This window comes from Dasypus novemcinctus, chromosome 21, assembly GCF_030445035.2.
Source record: "Dasypus novemcinctus isolate mDasNov1 chromosome 21, mDasNov1.1.hap2, whole genome shotgun sequence".
Classification (NCBI taxonomy): domain Eukaryota; kingdom Metazoa; phylum Chordata; class Mammalia; order Cingulata; family Dasypodidae; genus Dasypus; species Dasypus novemcinctus.
The window spans coordinates 47,180,043-47,202,093 of NC_080693.1; the positions used below are offsets into that span (position 1 = coordinate 47,180,043).

At 35.4% G+C, this 22,051-nt stretch overlaps 2 protein-coding genes across 3 annotated transcripts in view; both read left to right on the forward strand.

The window, feature by feature from the left end:
* The window catches only part of HSF5 (heat shock transcription factor 5), a 75,829-nt gene extending 71,560 nt beyond the window's left edge, over window positions 1-4,269 (forward strand). Inside the window, exon 6 of the mRNA XM_058283905.1 lies at window positions 1,994-4,269. Coding sequence (XP_058139888.1) covers window positions 1,994-2,064 — 71 coding nt within the window. The 3' untranslated portion in view covers window positions 2,065-4,269. The remainder of the gene's footprint in view (window positions 1-1,993) is intronic.
* Window positions 4,270-6,963: 2,694 nt separating this feature from the next.
* Window positions 6,964-22,051, forward strand: part of RNF43 (ring finger protein 43) — a 62,961-nt gene continuing 47,873 nt past the window's right edge. Inside the window, exon 1 of one of the 2 annotated variants that reach the window (XM_004461310.5) lies at window positions 6,964-9,218. In XM_004461310.5, the coding sequence (XP_004461367.1) occupies window positions 8,967-9,218 (252 nt within the window). In that variant the 5' untranslated portion in view covers window positions 6,964-8,966. The remainder of the gene's footprint in view (window positions 9,219-22,051) is intronic. The other variant, XM_058283907.2, reaches the window with a different exon arrangement.

The following is a 22,051-nucleotide window of genomic DNA, read 5'->3' on the forward strand; positions in this document are numbered from 1 at the left end:
TCTGTTTTCAAAGTAGTATTATAAATGGGTCTATTCATATTAAAAAATTTATTTTAGTATTTTCTATTACCATATGACTTGTCTTTCTTGCTCTGATACGGAGCTGAGGTGTTTAGGGAATGAACATAATTGTTATTCCTCCTATATCTTTGGCCAGCTTTTAAAAATCCTGATGCTTAGGTTTCACTCCATACCAATTAAATCTGAATGTCAAGCATCAGTAATTTTTAAAGCTCCCCAGGTGAGTCTATTGTACAATAAGTTTTGGAAACCACAGGCTGTACTTACTATGTGTATAACTTAGAGGTTCTTCTAAAATATCTACATAGTTCTCAGGATTAATTAGGTGTGCTTATAATAATTCCTTTTAGCTAGTTGAGTAAAAGATGTTATGTAAGTAGGATATTGTTATCATTATTGTCACTATTATTATTTAGACTCTAAAGAAGTCAATTTAAGTGATAAACTGATGGCATGTTCTCTCCCTGCAAGATGCTCGTCTGGATAAATTACTTGTTCCTTATGGATAGGTTGTAATTCATCAGATGGGTGAGCACTTGCCCCTAGTGACTCATCTACCCTTTATGAAATAAGGCAAAAATTAGGTACCATTCCAGATGCTTTCTAGAGTTTCTACAAGGTAGTAATAGAATTTTATTTTATTGAAAGTCCAGTCCATTTAGTTCTACTTCTATACATGGTCTTAGCCTTTTGTGTATTATAGAACTAGTACTTGAGTTGAGAGTTCATTTTTGTTTTATGTCTTTCTGTTCTTAATGAACCACTCTTTATCTCTTGACCTCTATAAAGGTTATGCTCTTTTTTTTTTAACAGACAATTCAGATAGGGTGCTTTCATAAGAGTTCAGCTGTGTTAGTCAATAAGTGGAAATTTTATGGAGGCAATCTTCTTTGGAAAAGTAGTGATTATTCATTTTAACATAGTTTTTCTGAAGGTATCACCTTTTCATATTCCTACAACCCACCCACCTCTCCTTATACCATAAAGGAAATGAATTTTCATTTGTGAGTGCATATTTCGTTTTGTTCCCTTAGACACTTTCCCTTCCTCTTTTTCACTTATAAAAAAAGACAATTGAATAAAAAACTAAAAATGAAAAAATGAGAAAGGAAAAAGGCAATTGAATTGAAAAGAGGCTTGGTCACACCACTAAAATGAGAGAAACCTTAAACTTAGTCCCTTTGGGTTAGCAACTGGACTCCATCTGTGTGCTTTATTTAGAGTTATAGAAATGTTCTAAGAGGTGATGATGGGCAACTCCCATCCCAAGGAACAGAGAGAGTCTGTAACTGCAATCAAAGTAATTCCATCCATCTGCCCCATGGATTCTAAGCCCCCTCTTAATTAGAAACAGAGTGGGCATTACCATCCCCAAATCCTCAAGACTGGGTAATGAACAATGGGCTAAAGTATACTTATTATTATTCTAGCAATGGAAGAACTTTTATCATTGATATAAATGCAGCGGCCACCAGAGTTTCTGAGAGGAGGGAGAGGGAAGAATAGGTGTAATATGGGGGCATTTTTGGGACATTGGAATTGTCCTGCATGGCATTGCAATAATAGATAAAGGCTATTATATATTTTGTCAAAACCTACAAAATTGTGCAGGACAGAGTGTAAACTATAATGTAAACTATAGTCCATGGTTAGTAGCAATACTTCAATGTGTTCATCAATTGTAGCAAATGTACCACACTAATGAAGGATGTTGTTATTATGGGGAGTGTTGGAGGGGGAAGGAGTGGGGCATATGGGAATACCCTGTATTTTTTATGTAACATTTATGTCATCTCAAGCTTCTTTTTAAAAAAATTAAAATGTCCTAAGGTTGAGAGTCTGATGGGACACTGTAATTTTAGAGCCCGTTCTACAACTGAGAGACAACTTGCTCTTCTTGTCTGAAAATTTGTGTATAGAACTCTACATCTCAGAGGTTAAGAGTGAGTAAACAATTCCTCTTTATTTCTAGATCTTCATCTGCTGGTAGATGTGGCCTGCAAGCAGGAGCACTTTCCAAAGGAGGAAGAATTAAAAGAGTGAGGAATGGATGACAATTGTGACATTGTGCACTAGCTGTAGCTGGAGGCAGACTAGCCTTGCACATGGCACACTGTTGGGATTTTTTCAGTTGTGTTAAGGAAAAAAAAGTATTATTTGTTTTGTTGAGAATTTTGTTAATTGAGAATTGAGTATTTGGTATTTACTACAGCTGTTTGGTTCAGATTATTTACCTTGACAAACTACTAAACATCTAGCAGCATGTTTTTGTTTTTGTTTTTGTTTTTGCAGCCCAGATCCCTTTCAAATTAAAAGTCCTTGCCTTATGTTATAGTCAAGAAACATCTAAAAACTGCTGCATCTATGGTACTGAAGAACAATTTGTGTGCGTATGCTGATATGTCCTCTTGCCACTCTGAAACTAGTCAGCACAATTCCAGTGGGGGGTTTATTCTGTTTCAAGTCACAGTGTGATCCTTTTAAAGAAGATTGTGTGAGGAAAAAAGGCATGTGAGGTCACCAAGATCGCAGGTCTAAATGGGTCAGGGATTCCAGGGAAGAACTCTGGGAAAGAGCTAATTTTCCAGGTGATTAACCAGGAAATGTTCTTACTTCCTAACCCAGCATTCTGTTTCAAGAGCAAGGCATCCAGACTTGGACCATCTATCACACTTAACAGCCCCTGATTCTTTTATATTAATGGGAGCATTCTTCTATTTTTTTACCTATCTTTAATTTTAATGATACATTATCATAAATGGAAAAAAAGTGTTTTGTTAATATATCACTTATTTAAATGTCTTCTAAAGAAAATTATTTAACTTGTTTAATATAATTGTATTTATAAATGCTGGTAGATTTAAAGGTTTTAATAGCTTTATATTAATATTGCCATATAGAAGGATAAAGGATGCATGTGTATTATTTTTATTTTGAAGGGAAAATGTACAATGTGTGAACAAAAAACATTAAGGGATTTAACACAGTGTTTTCTTATTTTAGATTTTTACATTCAGTAAGTATAAATCCTCAACTATATAAGATATTGTGTACAAATCTTACTGATTGGTAGTCATTTAGCAGAAGCTGTGCCACTGATCTTTTTAATAGTTTATATCTGGTTTATGCTTCTGAGAAAATTTTCGGTAGTGGGATAGACTATACCATTTTTATTTTATCCCCTCCATAGGATTCTAAATTTGAGTCGTAGGACTGTGGGACTGGTTTTTAGGTTCAGCTTACTAGGAGAAGTATCTTGGATGTCCAGTTTCTGTGGTTGATCCCTCACTTGCTCATCCAATGACAGCATAAAATAGTTTCTGATTTAAAATTTTTTATATTGACTAGAACTTTCTTATTGGACCTGCCTCAGTATTCCTAGTAAGCACCTACAAAAACAAAAGGAACTTCCTAGGAATATAAACTAACTAAAAAGAAAAGGCACTTAGTGATATGACATATGTACTATGGTAGCCATTGTGGGTATAACAATTCATTTCTTAAATTTCATTGTGCCTTCCCAATGGTGTCAAGCCCTAGAAGTATTAACAGAGATCTAGATTTTTGGAAAAGGTCTACAATGACTCAATTTAGATGTGAAAGTAAGTTCTGAAATGCAACCTGTCGGTCCATCTGATTAGACTAGTTGATATCCCTGTAATGGGCATTTATTCATATTTGTTAACAAGATTTAAAAGATGAACAGATTATCAAAGACTCCTACATCTTTTGGCCATACTATATCTTTTGGCAGAATGTGTGAAGAGGAGACCCAATTTCCAAATGAAAGAACTTTGCTTTTTCTCTGTTACGTTGAAAAGCTGATAGACTGGTGTAGGTGAAGCTCCTTCCCTTAAATATGCCTTTCTTAGCTTTGTATTGTTGAAAGAGATAATATCTTTTTAGGAACATGTGTCAAGCAGGAACCTTGGCATAGATTTAGTTTCAGTGGTTTTAAGGCTTAATTAGCAAAATGCCTTAATCAGCTTTCCAAACTTTTTTATATATGAATACAACAGACTGAGGAGCTGGATCTCCTGCTATACTCACATGTCTGGTACCTATCAACTAAAGCTGTCATCGCTGACTTGGGCAGAATGGCAAAAGATAAAATAAACTCTTTGTGTGAATTAGCCAGTAGGGTCTGACACATACTAACAAGGTTCCTGAGTAGCACCTCAGTATTTTGGCACTTTAAGCACCAATAAATTTCAATCAGTCACCAATAAAGTGAGTGTTCCAACTAGACTTGCCTTGCTTGTTTTTACTGTTTGATTGGTGATCAATAGAAAACTAAGGAATTATGACCAGTAATCATAATGGTAAAGTTCAAAAGAGAACGTGCCCTGTTTTTCAAAGAATCTGACTTTTAAAAAAATGTATACTGGTTTTTGTTTTTTCATTTGTACTGAACAGAGATTGAATCTTTCATATGCCATTAAGATAAGGACAATTCCTGGACATGTTTTCCAGAAACTATGTTTTTGGAAAAGGATGAATATCTTCAGTAACTTTAGTCAACCCAGATACGAAATTAGATCCTGAAGGGATGATCTATGTGATGTGTAAGATTAGGAAGTAGATGTCAGTGAGGTAGGCATTTCATTACCATAGTGATGGTATCTTTATGACATCTCTGCAAGTGTGGGGTTTAGTTTATTGGATCCTGAAGGATAACTCCAAAACTCTGAAGATAGAGAATGACTGTTTATCAATTATAGTGATCTAAGTAAACAGTATATCAGTGAGCTAAACTACATAGCACAGTTTGGTTTAATCCTGACTGTCTCAGTGTCCCCAGTTCTTGGAGTTTCCTCAAGAGACGGCTACCACATTTATGACTTTCTTTTTTCAACTACGTATGTATAGTGGGTCACAAAATTCCTTTGCAAGTTTCAAGCAGGAATAGGTGAGGCAAAGCCTATTTGTAGGTTACTTTTTGTTTAGTTTGCAGATATTTTTGCATATGTCAGCTATAGAGTAATGTATATTTTGCATAATTTATGCTATGCTACTATCTAGTATATATAAAATATATAAAATATAAAACCATAACAGATTTTTGAAAAACCTCTCTGGAAAAATTAGAGCTATTTTATACTTTAGGAAAGGAGCTATTTAAAAAAAAGTCTAGGGAAACGGACTTTGGCCCAGTGGTTAGGGCGTCCGTCTACCATATGGGAGGTCCGCGGTTCAAACCCTGGGCCTCCTTGACCCGTGTGGAGCTGGCCATGCACAGCGCTGATGCGCGCAAGGAGTGCCGTGCCACGCAAGGGTGTCCCCCGCGTGGGGGAGCCCCACGTGCAAGGAGTGCGCCCGTGAGGAGAGCCGCCCAGCGTGAAAAGAAAGAGCAGCCTGCCCAGGAATGGCGCCGCCCACACTTCCCGTACCGCTGACGACAACAGAAGCGGACAAAGAAACAAGACGCAGCAAATAGACACCAAGAACAGACAACCAGGGGAGGGGGGGGAAATTAAATAAATAAATAAATAAATCTTTTAAAAAATAAAATTAAAAATTAAAAAAAGTCTATACTTGCATTATGTTCTTAAAGTCCAACCAAGAGAGATATACTAAATTAAGAATTTACTTTAGAATGTATCTTTCTGTTCTAGGTTAGTTATTAGATCTAAAATTTGGAAATTATCCCCGTAAGCCATCTATAGAAAAAAAAAGTTCAAGATATATAGGTCACTCATACTTTTTGCTTTCATAGACAATGTCATTTCATCTTTACAACAAACCTAGAATGCAATTATTATCCACCTTTTACAGATGATCAAACAGAGGCTCATTTGTATAACTTTGAAAGATTTAGTAGCAGTTCAAAAATAAAATGTCCACAGTCAAATATAATTTGGTAAACTTGAAAATTCAATCTTTAGAAACATATATTAGAAACTTTTGTACTATTTCTAATGACAAGGAAGAACTAGAAGGGTTATATTCATGAGTGTGGTAATTAGCCAAATATTAGGTTTCTTTTTGCTTATGTTCTTCTCATTAAGCATATTTTACCCATTTGCTTGGGTTCCTAACATAGACTTACTTGAAGTCTTATGTTGAAGGCATATGTCTATCATCTATAATATATATTATTTCATCTCCCAAAGATGTGAGAAGAAAATTACATTTGGATTCTAGACCTCTGACATCAGCCTTATCTGAAAGGGCTATGGGGGCTAGTGAACTTAAATTAGTAAGAGCTGGGAGAAGATGTAGCTTAAGAAATTGAGTGCCTGCTTCCCACATGGGTCCCGGGTTTGGGACCTGGTGCCTCTTAAAAACACAAACAACAAGCAAACAAATGAGAAAACCAACTTAGGGGGGCCAGTGATTGAGCACTGGCTTCCTATACATTAGGGGTGGGGTTCAATCCCCAGCCCAGGTACCACAAAAAAAAAAAAAAAAAAAAAAAAAAATTGGAGCTGAAGAAAAGCTATGTATGAAATGGACAGAGTCCTTCCTAAGTAGCTAATATAAGAGAGCCATAAATGAGTAAGTGCTAAGCACAGGATCACTATTCTGGCTTTGTGCCCTTTATAGACCCTAAAATCCAGAAAGAATAAAAATCCCTTTGAACTTTTATAAAACCTAGCGTCCCTTTCTTTTAGTTCTCTGCTTTTTATTTTCTCTCTTTATTTCCTCATACCACTGTCTGTGCTCTACAGGGTGCAGAATCTGCATAGAAATCTGACTGACCCTGACTTACATGTGGTAGCTTGCTTACCCAGAGAAAGGTATTGAGAATTGAATTGGATGCAGTTTGGCTGTGGCTCAGTAGAGGGAGTAGAGGAGCTGAGAGAGGAGAGAAAGTGAATGTAAGTAAGTGCACACCCAAGCATGTGCCCTAGCCAGCCAGAAGGAGGGGCAGGATGGGGGGTGGTTGCCTCCAGCTGCTCCACCCACACTTTGTGTCAGCAGGTAGAGAGCGTGATTGCCGTCCCAGGGGAGGGAGTCAGAGCTAGAACACCAGTTACAAACCACAGGCTTCCTCTAGGGAGTGGATCCAGAAATGTCTTTCTTGAAGGGAAGCACTCGAATCCTTCCGAACTTTCCAAGTCCATCTATGATTCAGAGATATTGCCTTCTCCCTCTGGGATTTTCTGTGCTCCTGATAGTGAATTGTTGCTGATGTGTTGGCTACTTTGCTTCTTTTCTCTTTCAAGATTTGATGGTTTTAATATGCTGTTCGGGGAGAAAAAGAACCTTTGTGAGAGATTTCAGAAATGATTTTGGATCCTCTATAAATGTTTTTAGAGTTCTTGGGGACAGTAGCTCTCATCCTGGAATAAGTTTCTGCCTTTGACCTGCATGGATTATTTTTTTCAGGCTGCGGAATTTCTCAGCACCTACCTGCAGTGTGAGGCACTTGGTTTGGTTGCAGAGTAAGAAGGTGGAAGAATGAGCTGTACTTGGTTAAGCAGTTAAAACTTTTTTGAGCAGGATCTATAAAAGCATAATTGAATTTATTTCACCCCCCGTGGATTGCAGTGGGCCCGACAGCACAACAGGTTTGCAGATTTCTTTTGAAATTCTTTTTTTCCCACTTTGCCTCAGCAAAAGAAAAGAATCTATGTAACAGGTTCACGTTCAGTTGCTTGGCTTTTCAGCTCTTATTCTGAAGACTTTGTAAGATTTTTTAACTTGACCTCTGAACACTTCGAGCTTTGTGGAGGAAGTGCATTTATATTTACTTTGGGGTTCACATTTTAAAATCTTACTCTGTGTTTATACAAAGACCTAAATTCTCAAATGTACCTACAAATAGCTCAGATCTACTCTACTCGGGCTTATTTTTACTTTTTCAGGGTGTTATACTTAGAGCCTGTGACTAATCACTCCCCTATCTTTTATTCCCCACCTCCTAAAGGAATTTGAAAACATGTTAGGAATAGTCTTTTGTTTTTCTTATGAATCTAGAAAATTACAGATTAGAAAATCTGGAAATTAAAGTAGTTTCCAAAAGCATGACATGGGAAATCAAAGTGCTTGGCATTCTCAAACTGGAGAATAAAAGCTGGAATCCCTAAGAGAAAAAGGAAAATAAAGATGGAGATATGAATTTTAACTGGAGAAAATAATTGCAAAGCTAACTTTCTCAAATGTTCTTCTAATTACTAAAGTTGGAAAAAGTTGTAATGCTTAGGAGACTTGTCTTGTAAAATGTGAAGACATATAAATTAGACACCTAATTTATAGGCAGATTTTGGTTGAACATACAAAAATGTTATATGTCCAAGTTCATGAAAAGTATGTAAGTTCCATTGGCCTAGAGCTTCGGGTACACTGAAATACAGTTTAATGTAGAAACTTTTTTGAATACCTATGGTAGCATCTTTGGACATCCCTCAAGGTGTGGCCTTAAATTTTGTTTATTATTGTTTCCTCTCATCCCCCCATTAAAAAATTTTCTCCTTGAGATCTTTAGTCATTTACTGTTGGCAATTTTTTTGGCTTAAAAAGGGCCACTTCTGAGCTGGGGTTCTTCACTGCCAACTTGGATGCATGGCCTTAGTGGTTTACCTTGCCTTATTTTGTTCATGAACATTGGGTTCAGTGTCTCAGCAACTTGATGCATATGGAAGACCAATACCAAGTGACCTAACATAATTAGAATTCACAATGTGACATTCAGCCTCAAGCAAAGTTGGAAATTCCAAAGAGAAGTGGTGATATATTTACTAATCAGAATGAAGATGGGAGAAAATGGCATACCTCCAGCAGAAGTGGGCTAAAAACCCTTTTTTCTCTGTCCCTAAATGAATTCCACCTGCTCCTGGGAATATACTTCAGAGAAAGGAAAGGCCAAAACCACGACTTGGCTTTCTGAAACTGAAGCATAAATTCTCTTTTCCTCCATTTGTCTGGATCTGGGAACCTGCATTTGGTATTAGCTAGTGGAAGCAGTATGATGACGGAAGTGCATTGCTGCAGCTGGTAGCATGAGTGGTGGCCACCAGCTGCAGCTGGCTGCCCTCTGGCCCTGGCTGCTGATGGCTACCCTGCAGGCAGGCTTTGGACGCTCAGGACTGGCACTGGCAGCAGCAGTGGAGTCTGAAAGATCAGCAGAGCAGAAAGCTATTATCAGAGTGATCCCCTTGAAAATGGACCCCACAGGAAAACTGAATCTCACTTTGGAAGGTGTGTTTGCTGGTGTTGCTGAAATAACTCCAGCAGAAGGAAAGTTAATGCAGGTAAGGATAACTTTTTTCACTTTCCATCTGTTTGAAATATGCCTTTCTTCTTTTGTTTCTCAAATCAAATACCATACAAGGACTTAGGCTGCTTAGCTTTTTGTTTGTTCCATCTTTTAACAATATTGCCTTATTGGCAATTCTAAAGCAAATTCTGATTTTATACTCACAGAGAAACATATAAATCTATATTTTAAAAGATCATGTGCTTATTTCTAACCCTTGTATTATATTGCTTTTTTAGGCACACATATTAAGATCTTTCTTTGAAAATAATATATTTTTTGATAGATGAAATATATAGGCTTGCATTTAATTGACCTGAGGATTGTACTTTACATCCTGTTTATATTTGAAGGGAGCATTAAGGAAATTGATTTTAATGGTCAGCAGCACCCTGAAGTTCTAGAATGCCTTTGGAGCATATTTAATCACTGTCACTTTTAAAATTCAGTCAAAGCTTATACCATCTATGGCACCCTATTGCTAAACCCAAAATGGAGAGGACTGCATTACAAAATGGACACAAAGTGTAAACCTGCCTCCTGATAACTTTTTTCTTGTCCACACACAATTTTATTATTTAAATTTTTAAAAAATTTAGCATCTCTTTTTTTATTGACTTGCAAAGTTCTTCTTACACATTTTCTTAGGCTTTCAGGCCATGAATTTTACCTATAACTCATTCATAGCCTACTCTTTATGTGTTGACTTTATGAACTGACTGGGGACAGCATTTCGTAGACCAATTGCTCATTCCCTATAGTGAAGACAGAACCCAGAGGGCTGTACCTTTTAAAGGTGGCATTCTAGTGTCTTACTCCATAAAATTGTTACTTACTGATTAAAATTCATTTTATAAGAGGATACTTATTATAGCTCCTGGACACAAGTTAAAGTGTTGTTAAATATGATCTATTTTAGCATTCAACTCAGATTTTTATTTTAGGATATGAACAGAATCAAAGTATTGTGTGAATTTTAGAGTTTGTCTACATAGAGAAAGAAGGTGGGAAAATGAAACAAATTGCAGACCGCTCCTTTCCAAGGAAAAGAATAAAAAATAAATATATTTTAAAAAATACAGTTTAGTGGGTCTTCATAATCACTTTTTAGGCAACATTTTGAAGTTGGCATAAATGAAGTGAAAGAAGAATTGGGTGAAATGAAATGTTCCACTATTTAGAAAAATAAATGAGAAAGAAGAGAGTATTTGAAAAAATGGTATAAGAGCTTTTGATGAGAGTCTGTCTTTTAATTTGGACTCTAGGATGGAATTTGGAATACTTAAAAAGTTGAAGTCATAGATCATTTTGAATATAGAAATTAGAAAGGAAGCTTTCCTTCCTACCTTCCCTGAAGCATGGCCTTTGAACTCCATTTTCATTTTTATCCTAAGTAATTTTACTTATAAAGCCTTATTTTTATATCTCTAAGTTCTTTGGGGAGCCATGCTTAACTTTTTGGCTTAATATCTTGTGGCAGCATGTGCAGTGGATTAATTATATGTTGCATAAAATGGTTTCCTCTTTTATTTTAAATTGATTGTCTTCTGTTATCATGATGCTGTACATAAAGTTTCTGTGTTTGCATGAAGGAAAAAGTAAGAGGCACCAGCTGGCATTCTCTTTGCTATCCATTATTTTATCAACCTTTATCATATCTTCTCTAATTCCAACTTTTCTCACTCTAGTAAATCTTGTTAATCTTGGTGTTTCTTTGTCTTATTGTTAAACTATACTTAGAGTATGGTTTCTTTACTTTGTCAAGAAGGAATTTCATTGTATGCAATTATTAAACAAGGCATTTTAGGCTTAACAGTAGAAAGTTTAGTGTCATTGTCAATTTTCAGTTTTTCTTTATCTATTCTGTTTACATAGGCTTCTTTTAGCTCATTAATAAATTTGTTCAGGAACCTAGTGTTAATCTCTGGAGATTTTCAGTATTGCCCTTGAGTTTATTGTATATTAATCAATTTGTAATCCACAGTACCTACTAAGTTTTCTCAGTAGCCTGTTATGATATATATTTTTTTAAATCAAGTTTTTGAATGAATGTGAATCAGGTCTTCTATTTATTTAAATCCTTCAAAGAACCCATTATTAATTTAAATCTTTCAAAGAACTCTAGAGAGCTAGGGGCACATGGTTTACATTTCTAGAATCCATGCTCTTTTTCTCCTTATCAGATTACAGCGCAACTGAGATTTACTCAACTGTGGTTAACCAAGCCTTCCATTAAACTGAAGTTCTGTTTAATCTCTAGAGTTGTGCTTTGCTGTGCTTTAGTTTTCTTGGTGTATGGCTGTACCCTGGTGTCACAATTCTAAGGCAGTCTTCTCTGTTGGCTTTAAGGAATTTTGGAAAAGTCTATATATTCTTCTATCTATGAATTATTTTAGCTGCCTGTTAAGATTGATTGTATCCAAAGATACAGCCAGGATTTATAAAATTGGGGGTGCTGTGCATTGGGAAATATAAAGGTATGAGGACAGTGATTTAAAAAAATAACCTTGTTGTGGTTTCTAGAATTCCCAGAGTTTCAGAAAATCAGATATTCCTTTACATTGCTCAATTAATTCAGGTGTGTACAAATTAATAAGGATCAAATTAATTGAGTTTTCACTTGTATTACAATTTTGAATTTCCTTAGACAAAAGGCGACATCTCCTGACAATGTGTACCCATTTTGTTTAATAATAAAATAGACCATAGAATTGTCTCTACAGTAATTTTGCTTGTCTAAACTTTATCTGATGGCTGTACAAGGGCATTGCAAGCTAAGTCTTGAATTTTTATCCCAATTCTTATCCCTCACTTTTTGTGCTTAGGTTTATCATTGCCAACTGTAATAATGTGTTTTACAAGGTATATTCAAAGTCTTAAATTCTTTTTAAAAAATTGTTTTAAAAATTGCTAAATTCTTTTTTAAGGACTAGAAGCAAGTCAGAATAGAAGAGGAAATGTTGCTTTTACTATATTATCTTCTATCTCTCAAGCTTTCTCTTTTCCATTTCAAAACTCCCATTTTAATTCTGATCAAATTTTATTGCTTTCCTACTCATTTTCCTAAGATCCCTTTGCAGGTGTACCACTGTCTTTAAAGTGTCTAATTCTTAGGTTTCCCCTACATTTGCCAAAATTCTTGTCTCTTTCTTTTCTCTGATTTCCTCTTAACTTTTTTTTTCTTTGTCTTCCACTCAGTTTATATATTTAGAATAAACTTTCACTGCTATTCTGATGAGGATTTTCCTTATGAGCCATCAGAAAACCATGTTAAGAAACTTCCTAGGTCTCATAATTATTTGGCAGTGACTGAGGGACTAAATGAAAGTGATTATAACTTGTTATTTTTATTTTGAGTATATTCTTTTCCTACTTTGTACCTTTGTAGATGGGAAATATGCTGGAATTTACACTTTGAGTAATTTCCAGTTTGTTTACCACTTACCAATGTTTATTTCTATTTCTAGTATTATCATTGCTGCCACTTCTAAAAATGATTACAATCATACTTTATTTCTCAATTCTTGGTCCTTATTTATAATTGTTGCCTTAAAGAGACAACTCAAAATTAATCTTTTTTCTTCTCCAACGAAAGAGCCTAAGGATCTTAGTGTAGCATAAGAGAGATCACCAATTCTTTAGTTATCACACTCTTCCTGCTCCACTGGTTGTCCTGGATTTTCTTAGACTGTAGGGTAAAGTTATGATCAAGATTAGAATGTACTGCCCTAAGGCTTCACACTTCTAATGGGAGTGGTGATAATGTAACATTTGGCCAGTGGCAGTAAACACCTCCTGGACAGATTCCCCTTTGCATAATGTCTCTGCGTACCCCTTAATTTTACGTATTAGTCAACATGTAGTTATCCCATCCTTGCATTTTTACTTTATTTGTAGTCAGGGCCTGAAATTATTTATTTGGGAATAATGGGGTGGAGAGAAGAAAACTTTAATTAACTGTCAAAGCCAGAGAGGCAATGCTATATAGCAAAGTATAGTTGACAAAGTTACTAGAACTGTGACTCAAGGAATTTGACTTTTCCTTTTGACTTTGCCACTAAGTAGTTGCATGATTTGGGTCAAATAGTTTACCTTTCTAGGCTTTAGATTCCCTGTTTGTAAAATTGAAGGCTTGAAATATAATAGTTACCAAACATGTTTTATGTACTTTACATGTATTAACTCATTGGATCCTCATTATAATTCTATGAGAGAAGTTCAGTATTTTTTTCACTTTACAGCTAAAGAAACTGAGGCTCCAACAGTTAATACCTGCCAAAGTCATGTAGCTACTAGGTGGCATAGTTGGAACATGAACCCCAGAGCCCATGATTTTCTAGCACTAATATTCTGTTCATCTAAGAATGCCACAGATGAACTAATACTAATGTAAGCTTTGTATAAATGGTTAGTTTATTTCCAGGGAAGAAAGAAATGAAAGTGATGAATAACATTTTCTGAGGTTGATTCATAATACACAGTATCCTGCTAATTTATAATAATCTCAGTATTTATTCTCTTTCTCTCATTTCATGTTTTATTTACATAGATGTTTGTAAATCAGAACATTTATTTACTCAGTATCTCCTTTAGTGTAATGTTTTTCATTACCTTGCTCTTCATTTTAAAACAGTTTATGGTAGGTTATTTAATATAGGAACCTGGCATAATAAACTTTGAAACAGAATGCATTTTGCTGACATTGCTCAAGTTAGAGTTCCTTGGAAGCAGAGATTTCAAAGTATATTTTGTGATTTTGCTCTGAGACCAGCCTTTAAAAGAAGTACAGGCTAAATATTCAAGGTACAATCAACTCTTCAGTTATTTATGTTCATGAGATTCAGAAAATCTAATTTTTCATAGACTTGTAAATGTGGGTAGAAGTATACCATCAGACACACTCCTCTGTGTGCAAACATTCTTACGTGCTTGCCTCCTCCGATCCTAGCTTAGAGCCCTCTTGACTTGGCTTTGTTGTTGGCAGCTTGGAACCCAGAGGAGAGAAGGAAACTGCAGAATATTTTTAATGATAATTTTTCAGGTTAATTAGTTGTTTTTATATGCACCCATCAAATAGATTTATATGTATAATAATTCCATACTTCACATGGAAATCCAGCAACAATTTTCTAAGTTTGAATTCATAAATCTCTGTGGTTAATTGGGGGTAATGAACTGTGCCCCTGGATAGCATGCTCCTATCAGGGTATTTAATGTTCTTTCAGCTGATTCTGGGGGTCAGCATTTCCTTGTTTTTTTAACAGTGTGTGTATATATGTAGTAATTTTCTTTTTCTAAGAATAATAATTAACAATACTTTTTATATAGTATTCAAGATATTCCTATGTTCATAATTTTGTTTGGTTATTTGTTTTTCTTTTTTAAAAAAATGCCTTTATGTGTTGTTACTGGAAAGAATTTATTGGAACATGTTTGTGGATTTTTTTTTTCTTTTATTCTCTTCAAATTGCTAAATGCAATAGAGAAAAAAATGTTATAAATGAGCAATGTTCTGTCAGGAACCAGAATTGGTAGTAGGATATTTTTAGAGATGAATATGATAATGATGTTGCATTGAATTTATACGGTACTTTTTTTCCAAGAAGGTTAAAATGATTCACAAATAAGCCAGGTAAGAACAGGGGATATTTACTCCATTTTACAGAAAAGGAAACATACGGGAAAATGAAGTTGTACAGAGGTAGACCCAATCTGTTTTGTAGGAGATAGAAGAGCAATCCAATATATGAGGTTATCTGAGGATGTGGGTTTCTCAGAGATGAATTCTACTAAATGGAAATCCTTAAAAAGTTACAATATTGTAGATATCCTTTACTAGGATCTGTGTTGCTCAATGGGCCATTCAGTCAAAAGACTTGAAGTGGTTTGCCAGCTTCACCTATCAGTTCTAATGCTCTAACCTGCATTCATTGTGTTTTCTTTTAATGTATATACTTTATTTTTTTTCCCATGTTTTACCTTCTTTTTTCAAAGTTAATAGATCACAAGGAATGTTACATTAAAAAACAAAAAAACAAAAAACCTAAGAGTTTCCCATAACCCACACCCCACCCCTACCACATCATTTTTGTAAATTGTATTTTTTGAAGATATATACATCACAAAAGAAATGTTACGTTAAAAAATATAAGAGGTTCCCGTATACTCCCCACCCCCCACCCCACTCCTCCCACACCAACAACCTCCCCCATCATTGTGGCACACTCATCGCACTCAGTGAACACATTTTGGGGCACTGCCGCGCTACACAGATAGTAGTTTACCCTGTAGTTCGTATACTGCCCCAGTACATTCAGTGGGTTATGGCAGGATACACAAAGTCCAGCATCTGACCCTGCAATATCATTAAGGACAACTCAAAATCCCAAAAATGCCCCCACATCACATCTCTTTTACCCTCTTCCTGCCCTCAGCAACTAGTGTGGCCACTTTCTCCACCTTGATGCTAAAATTTCTTCTATTACTTGTCACAATAATTTTATAGCAGAATATTAGTAAGTCCACTCCAGTCCATTTTCATTGTTCTTTTGAGAATTGTTACTAGAGTAAAAACCAGGTCTTTATAATGACCTGTGAGGTCCTTCATGATCTGACCTGGTATCCTCACATTTCCCTCTTCTCCCCTTTACTCCATTCTAGCTTCTCTGGCCTCCTTCTGTCCTTTCATTAAACTAGGCTTCTTTCCACCTTTCCACTTGATAGTTCCACAGCTTGCAACACTTGTACCCCAGATATGTGCTTCTCTTTTATTATGTTACCCACAAATGTTATATATACCTTCTTGATGACTGTGCTACTGGAAAGGACTCATATTCCGTCCAGGACTCATATTTCCCATCACTACGTTGCTTTCCTTCATAAACGTATTATCATTGGACATACTGTAATGTTTTATTTTTGTAGGTGTCTGCTTCCCCTCAGTAGAATATGAACTCTGTGAAAGCAGGGATTTTTGTCTCTTTAGTTCAAAGACATATTCCAGGGGATAGAACAGTGTCTTAGACCTAGTAGGTACTCAGTATATATTTGTTGAGTGAATATTAAGGGACATCATGGTGGTGTTTAAGTATATTATGGGAACAATTATTTTAGTGTTTTGAGGTTTAATATAGCATATACCTTTACTCCTCTGACATACTAACAGCACAGGGTCTCCTTGATTGTTATTTCAACATGGCTGTAATCGATGTGTTGAAGGCACTCCTTTACACACCATTTTACACAGCATTCACACCATTTTTACACAGCATTTCTTTAGTTTGATAACTCAGCCCTTGCTTTTTAGGAAATTCTGGTTTTCCAGGAAAAAGTTATTGAGGTACTGACTTTAAGTCTTTGATTATAAGATCTTAGCATATATCGAAAGGACCTTACCTTCTTGATCTTTAAACTTGTAATTCCTAACTCTGGTTTTGATATATCCTAAAACAATGTTTTTTCTTTTTTGTTTTTATCTTTTTTGATGTCACAGACCTCCTTGACAATGTGATGAAAGTTATCGACCGTATGTATAAAATACACATACATACTTAATATACACAATTTTGCATAAAACTGCAGTGAGTTGAGATCATCTCTGAGACATATCTAGGGTCTAAAGAATCTAGATTAAAATAACTCCAATTATTTCAAGAAATGAAACAAAATCATCAAAATAAATTAACCCTCAGCTCACTTAATTTTTTAAAAGTATTTATATGTGTAACTTGAATTCAAACAGACAAAAGTATTTCGATGCAATTATGAGAAGGATGGCCTGACCTAAGATGAAGGAATTCCAAAGAAAGAAAATTGGTATTAAAGATCTGCTTATGTGGAGGAAAGGACTTTTGCTTTCTAAACACCAAGTGAAATTGTATCAATTCAAAATATGCTTACAACACTTCAATATGGTGGTTTCATTGAAGTCCTATAAGAATAAAGGATATTTTATTAATGTTTTGATGTAAAAGTAAAACAATTTGATTTGATGTAAGTAAAAAACAATTTGATACAAGTAAAACAATTGTGATTCTCCATATCTATTTGGTTACTAAATTAAGAGGAGAGAGGCTATAAAATAAACTTTAACCTTGGTTACTTTCCATCCCTTTAATTTCCATCCTATACCTCCATGCTTTCCCTAAGGTAGGATTCCTTAGACCTTTAAGTTTCTATTTGCTGTAATAGAAACCTTTGTATCTTGTGTTATTGTTGTTGTTGTTTTTTGTTGTTGTTGTTTTATGTCTTATTTTTAATGTCAAAGTTTTGTTGCTGCTTGTTCTTAAATAACAGACAAACTACATTATATGCTCTTATTTTTATTTGGGTTTTAAAATACAGTTCATGTATAAATTTTGTCCTATACTTTTTAATATATTTGAGTTTGTGCTTAATTTGCAAATTTGGAAGCACCAAAATAATCAAAATGATTTAAAATTTAGAACTTTTTAAAATTGTTAACACAAAGGCCACCATTCTTTCTGGAGACAGAAAATTAGATTATTTAAAATTTTTGATCCCTGATTCTAACTCAGTGTAGTTGTTCACGATGGCAACATAACTGTGTTCAAGACCACTATTGTTTGTTTTGTTTTTTAAAGAACTGGAATACTTCTCTTATGATAAAAATTGACTGTAACAATTGTAATTTTAAATAGCACATTCAGTTATCACATCAATTTTGTGTACATTGATATATCAAGAATACTGTTATACATATATATACTATTTTACAGATGAGAGTTAAGAAACACAGTTAAAATTGTTTTTTCCATAGAATTATTTGAATGAGACTGAAAGCCTTATATTTCATACCTACTAATCTTTCTCTTTCCTAAAGGATGATTACAGGTACCCATTCTTTTTTTCCCAAACCATTTTCTGCTGTCTTGTGGATTATCCACTCTAAAAAAAAAAGAACGCATCTTTTTCATGACTCAGGTTTCATGTTCTCTTGTTTCTATATCTTCTACTTAGAATCATATTGATTATCTGACTTTAAAATTCTCATGACCATCTTTGTTAACTTCATGAAAGACTTTATTTTTGGCACTATCCTAGAAGTAAATCCTCGTCAGTTTTCCATTTCGAAGATGAAATATAGCTTTCTTTGGGATGGGTGGGGGTGGTTATTCCATTTATGAAATTTAATCATCAAATTTCAGACTAGGAAAAACCCCTAGTCTAAATTTTTCATGTTACAGATCAAGAAGTAGACCCAGAGAGATTAGATGGCTTGCCAGTCAACAAGCTGCCTATTTGCAGCTATATCTACTGGCCAACATTTTGTAAAGAGTGCCCCTGTGAACATCAGTGTACAAATATGTATTCAAATCTATTATTATGCTTTTGATTCTTTTGGGTATATACCTTGGAGTGTGATTATCAGGTTTATGGTAATTCTATATTAAACTTACTGAGGAACCACAAAACTGTTTTCCACAGTGGCTGCACTTTTTACATTCCCATCAGAAATGCACACAAGCTTGAATTTCTTCACATCCTCACCAATACTTATTTTCCATTTTTTAATAATAGCCATCCTAGTGGGTGTGAGGTGGTATCTTATCAATTTTATTGATACATATTAATAAAACATAAATCTATCCAAAGTGTACAAGCAGTGGTATTTGGTATAATCACATAGTTGTGCATTCATCACTTCGATTATTAGAACATTGTCTTTATTCCAATAATAATAATAAACAAAAAACAGACAAACAAACAGACCTCACTGAGGTTTTGATTTGCATTGCCCTAATGGCTAATGATGTTGAGCATCTTTTTGTGCGCGCATTGGCCATTTGTGTAGTTTCTCTGGAGAAGAGTCTATTCAGGTCCTTTGCCCGTTTTTCAGTTGGGTTGTTTTGTCTTTTTTTGTTGTTGCTGAGTTGTAGGAGTTCTTTATATATTCTGAGGGTATTAAATCCTTATCAGATATATAATTTCCAGATATTTTCTCCATTCAGTAGGTTGTCTTTTCACTTTCTTGATAATGTCCTTTGGTGCCCAAAAGTTTTTAATTTTGATGAAATTTGATTTGTCTGTTTTTTCTTTTGTTGCCCATGTTCACTGGCTCAATTTTAGTCCTTCATAAACTGCATGCTATAAAGGAAGAAATAAATACAAAGACTCTTTATATAGCAGGTGAAGAATACTGAAATATCATGTCTATTTAGGGAAATTTGTTTCCAATACCAAATTGTTTTTTTTGTGTGTTATTGACTTTCATAAGTACTAAATACATATTTTGCTAAAATGTATTGATTTTAGTATAATATGAAGGAATATAGAGACCAACTCTATGTACCAGAAAAATGTACATATCTGCTATGACAACAGCATTAGGTTATTACCTGCTCTATAGTTACTGTATAATATACATTTTGTATACACACACACACACACACATATTTTAGGAGGTACCAGGGATTGAACCCAGGACCTTGTATGTGGGAAGCATGCCAATAATAATTTTTTTAAAAAATCAGTTTATTTTTTATTTTTTAGATTTTTAAAAATTTTTAATTAAAAAAAATTTTTATTTATTTCTCTTCCACCCCTCCAGTTGTCTGCTCTCTGTGTTCATTTGCTGTGTGTTCTTCTGTGACTGCTTCTATCCTTATCAGCGGCACCAGGAATCTGTGTTTCTTTTTGTTGCATCATCTTGTTGTGTCAGCTCTCCATGTGTGCTGCACCATTCTTGGGCAGGCTGCACTTTCTTTCGTGCTGGGCGACTCTCCTTATGGGGCGCACTCCTTGTGTGTGGGGCTCCCCTATGTGGGGGACACCCCTGCGTGGCACGTCACTCCTTGCGTGCATCAGCACTGCACGTGGGCCAGCTCCACACGGGTCAAGTAGGCCTGGGGTTTGAACCACAGACCTCCCATGTGGTCGGCGGACACCCTATCCATTGGGCCAAGTCCGCTTCCCCATAATACATTTTTGATCATTGTTAGAGATTATTTGGTATTATTGAGGTACCCCCTATGGATATATGAAAAGTCCATAGATACCTTATGACCACTTAAAAGATAATTAAGTCACTTAACCTTTCATCTGTTGGGGTGAGGTTGGTGGGGCAACTAAATAATCTTTAAGGTCCTTTCCAGCTCTGAACTTTTAGAATGGTGCTTATTTTAGAAATAGATTTATACTGAAGAGATATGGGACTTGCCTGCTTATTTCTTTTCCCTGAGATGAAATTTATTTGGTAGGTATTTAAAAAAATCTGACCAAATTACTTAGCCATACAACAAATTGGTAGCAGAAATAAGTGTCGGTCTCAGTTGCACTCCCAGTCTACTGGTCCTGTACTCTTTACATTCCAGTTAACACACACACAGAAGAGTCTTTCTTTGGAGTTTTATATTTCAGAATATCTGTAGTGAATTGAGGACCCTTATTCTAAATCCTTCATCAAAACCTGTCCCAGTGACCAACACACACTGAATTCAATCACTAACTTAACACCTGCATAAATCTAAACTTTGGAAAGGCCAAGAAGAGCCAACAAGAACATAGAGTCAGTCTTGGCCATAGCAGTAAAAGGTGGGTGATAAAATCTCTAAAGAACCATGAATAATTAATACACCTGATCCTAAAATACTTTGGGAAGTTGAAATATTAGAGATAAGCTGAATAATTCCACTAGAAAAAAGATTTCAGAGCAGCTGGTAGGTGTTCATGAGTGGGGCTGGGAGTACAGAACTCTGGTCCTGTGGTATGTGAGCATCTGGAGGCATCTGGGAGGAGTGGAAATAGGGCCATCTGATTAGTAACTATGCCTTATTAAACCGTGACTTTCTGCATTGTGTATCCCCAGAGTTGGAAAACTTCCGCTGGCAAAAAAAAAAGAGAAAGGCCGCTGTGCTGTTGCTGAGGGCCATACAGTAGACACAAAAGCTCCTTCTTAGAGGCCTTCAGCAGAGGCCGCTTGTACAGGCAGGCCTGCTCCTCTCAAAGACTGGGAATCAGATTCTTTCCCCAGGGGGTTTCCAACTAGTTTGCACTTCAGAAAAACCTTTTCTTTCTCCTGCTGTTCACGCCCTGCAAAGAATTTTCTTCCAACCAAAGAAATTGTTTTATAATCAAAGATCCTTGTCCTTAGTTGTTGGACATCAAAGAAAGTGTGCATGAGACTGAGGGATTATGTGAGTGCCTAGAATTTATTTTGAATGCAAACTTGCAACATTAGCAAGTCCCCCAAAGAATATACTCATCTCAGAACTGGGATAGAGCCTAATATATTAAACCTCTATTCTTCTTGGTTGGATGTGCCCCAGTGAGATAGAAATGAATTTAGGAGCTCTATCTGGAGGTAACTCATGTATGTTTGGTTCTTGAATTGTAGACTTGAAGAAGTCACCCCATCTCATCCATATTTTTAAAACTGGATCTATAGACTCATCAGATATATTGATAAACTTGAAACAAACAAAAATTTTAACCTTCAATGCTCCAACTATTGGGAATTTGGAGTTTCTCCCAGGGTAGTTGATGATATCACCAAAAATTGGGAGCCACATTCCCTGCATTCTCTTCTGTCTCTGAGTGTAGATGATGTAATTTTCCCCCACAAAGGAAAACCTCAGCACCCTAAGGGCCAGAACTCAGGTCTTGGCAGGTAAATGAAGGAGGAACTTACATTTGGATTTAAATTGATTGTCTCAGGCATAAAGAGACACAACCACATTAAATACTAGCTTCCCAGACTCATCTCTGGGTCTTGAATAGGCTATTTATAATTTAAGGAGAATTAAGACTGTGACTTTAAGAAATTGTTTTCTCGGTAGGAACAATGATTCACTTAATATTCTGTTTCTT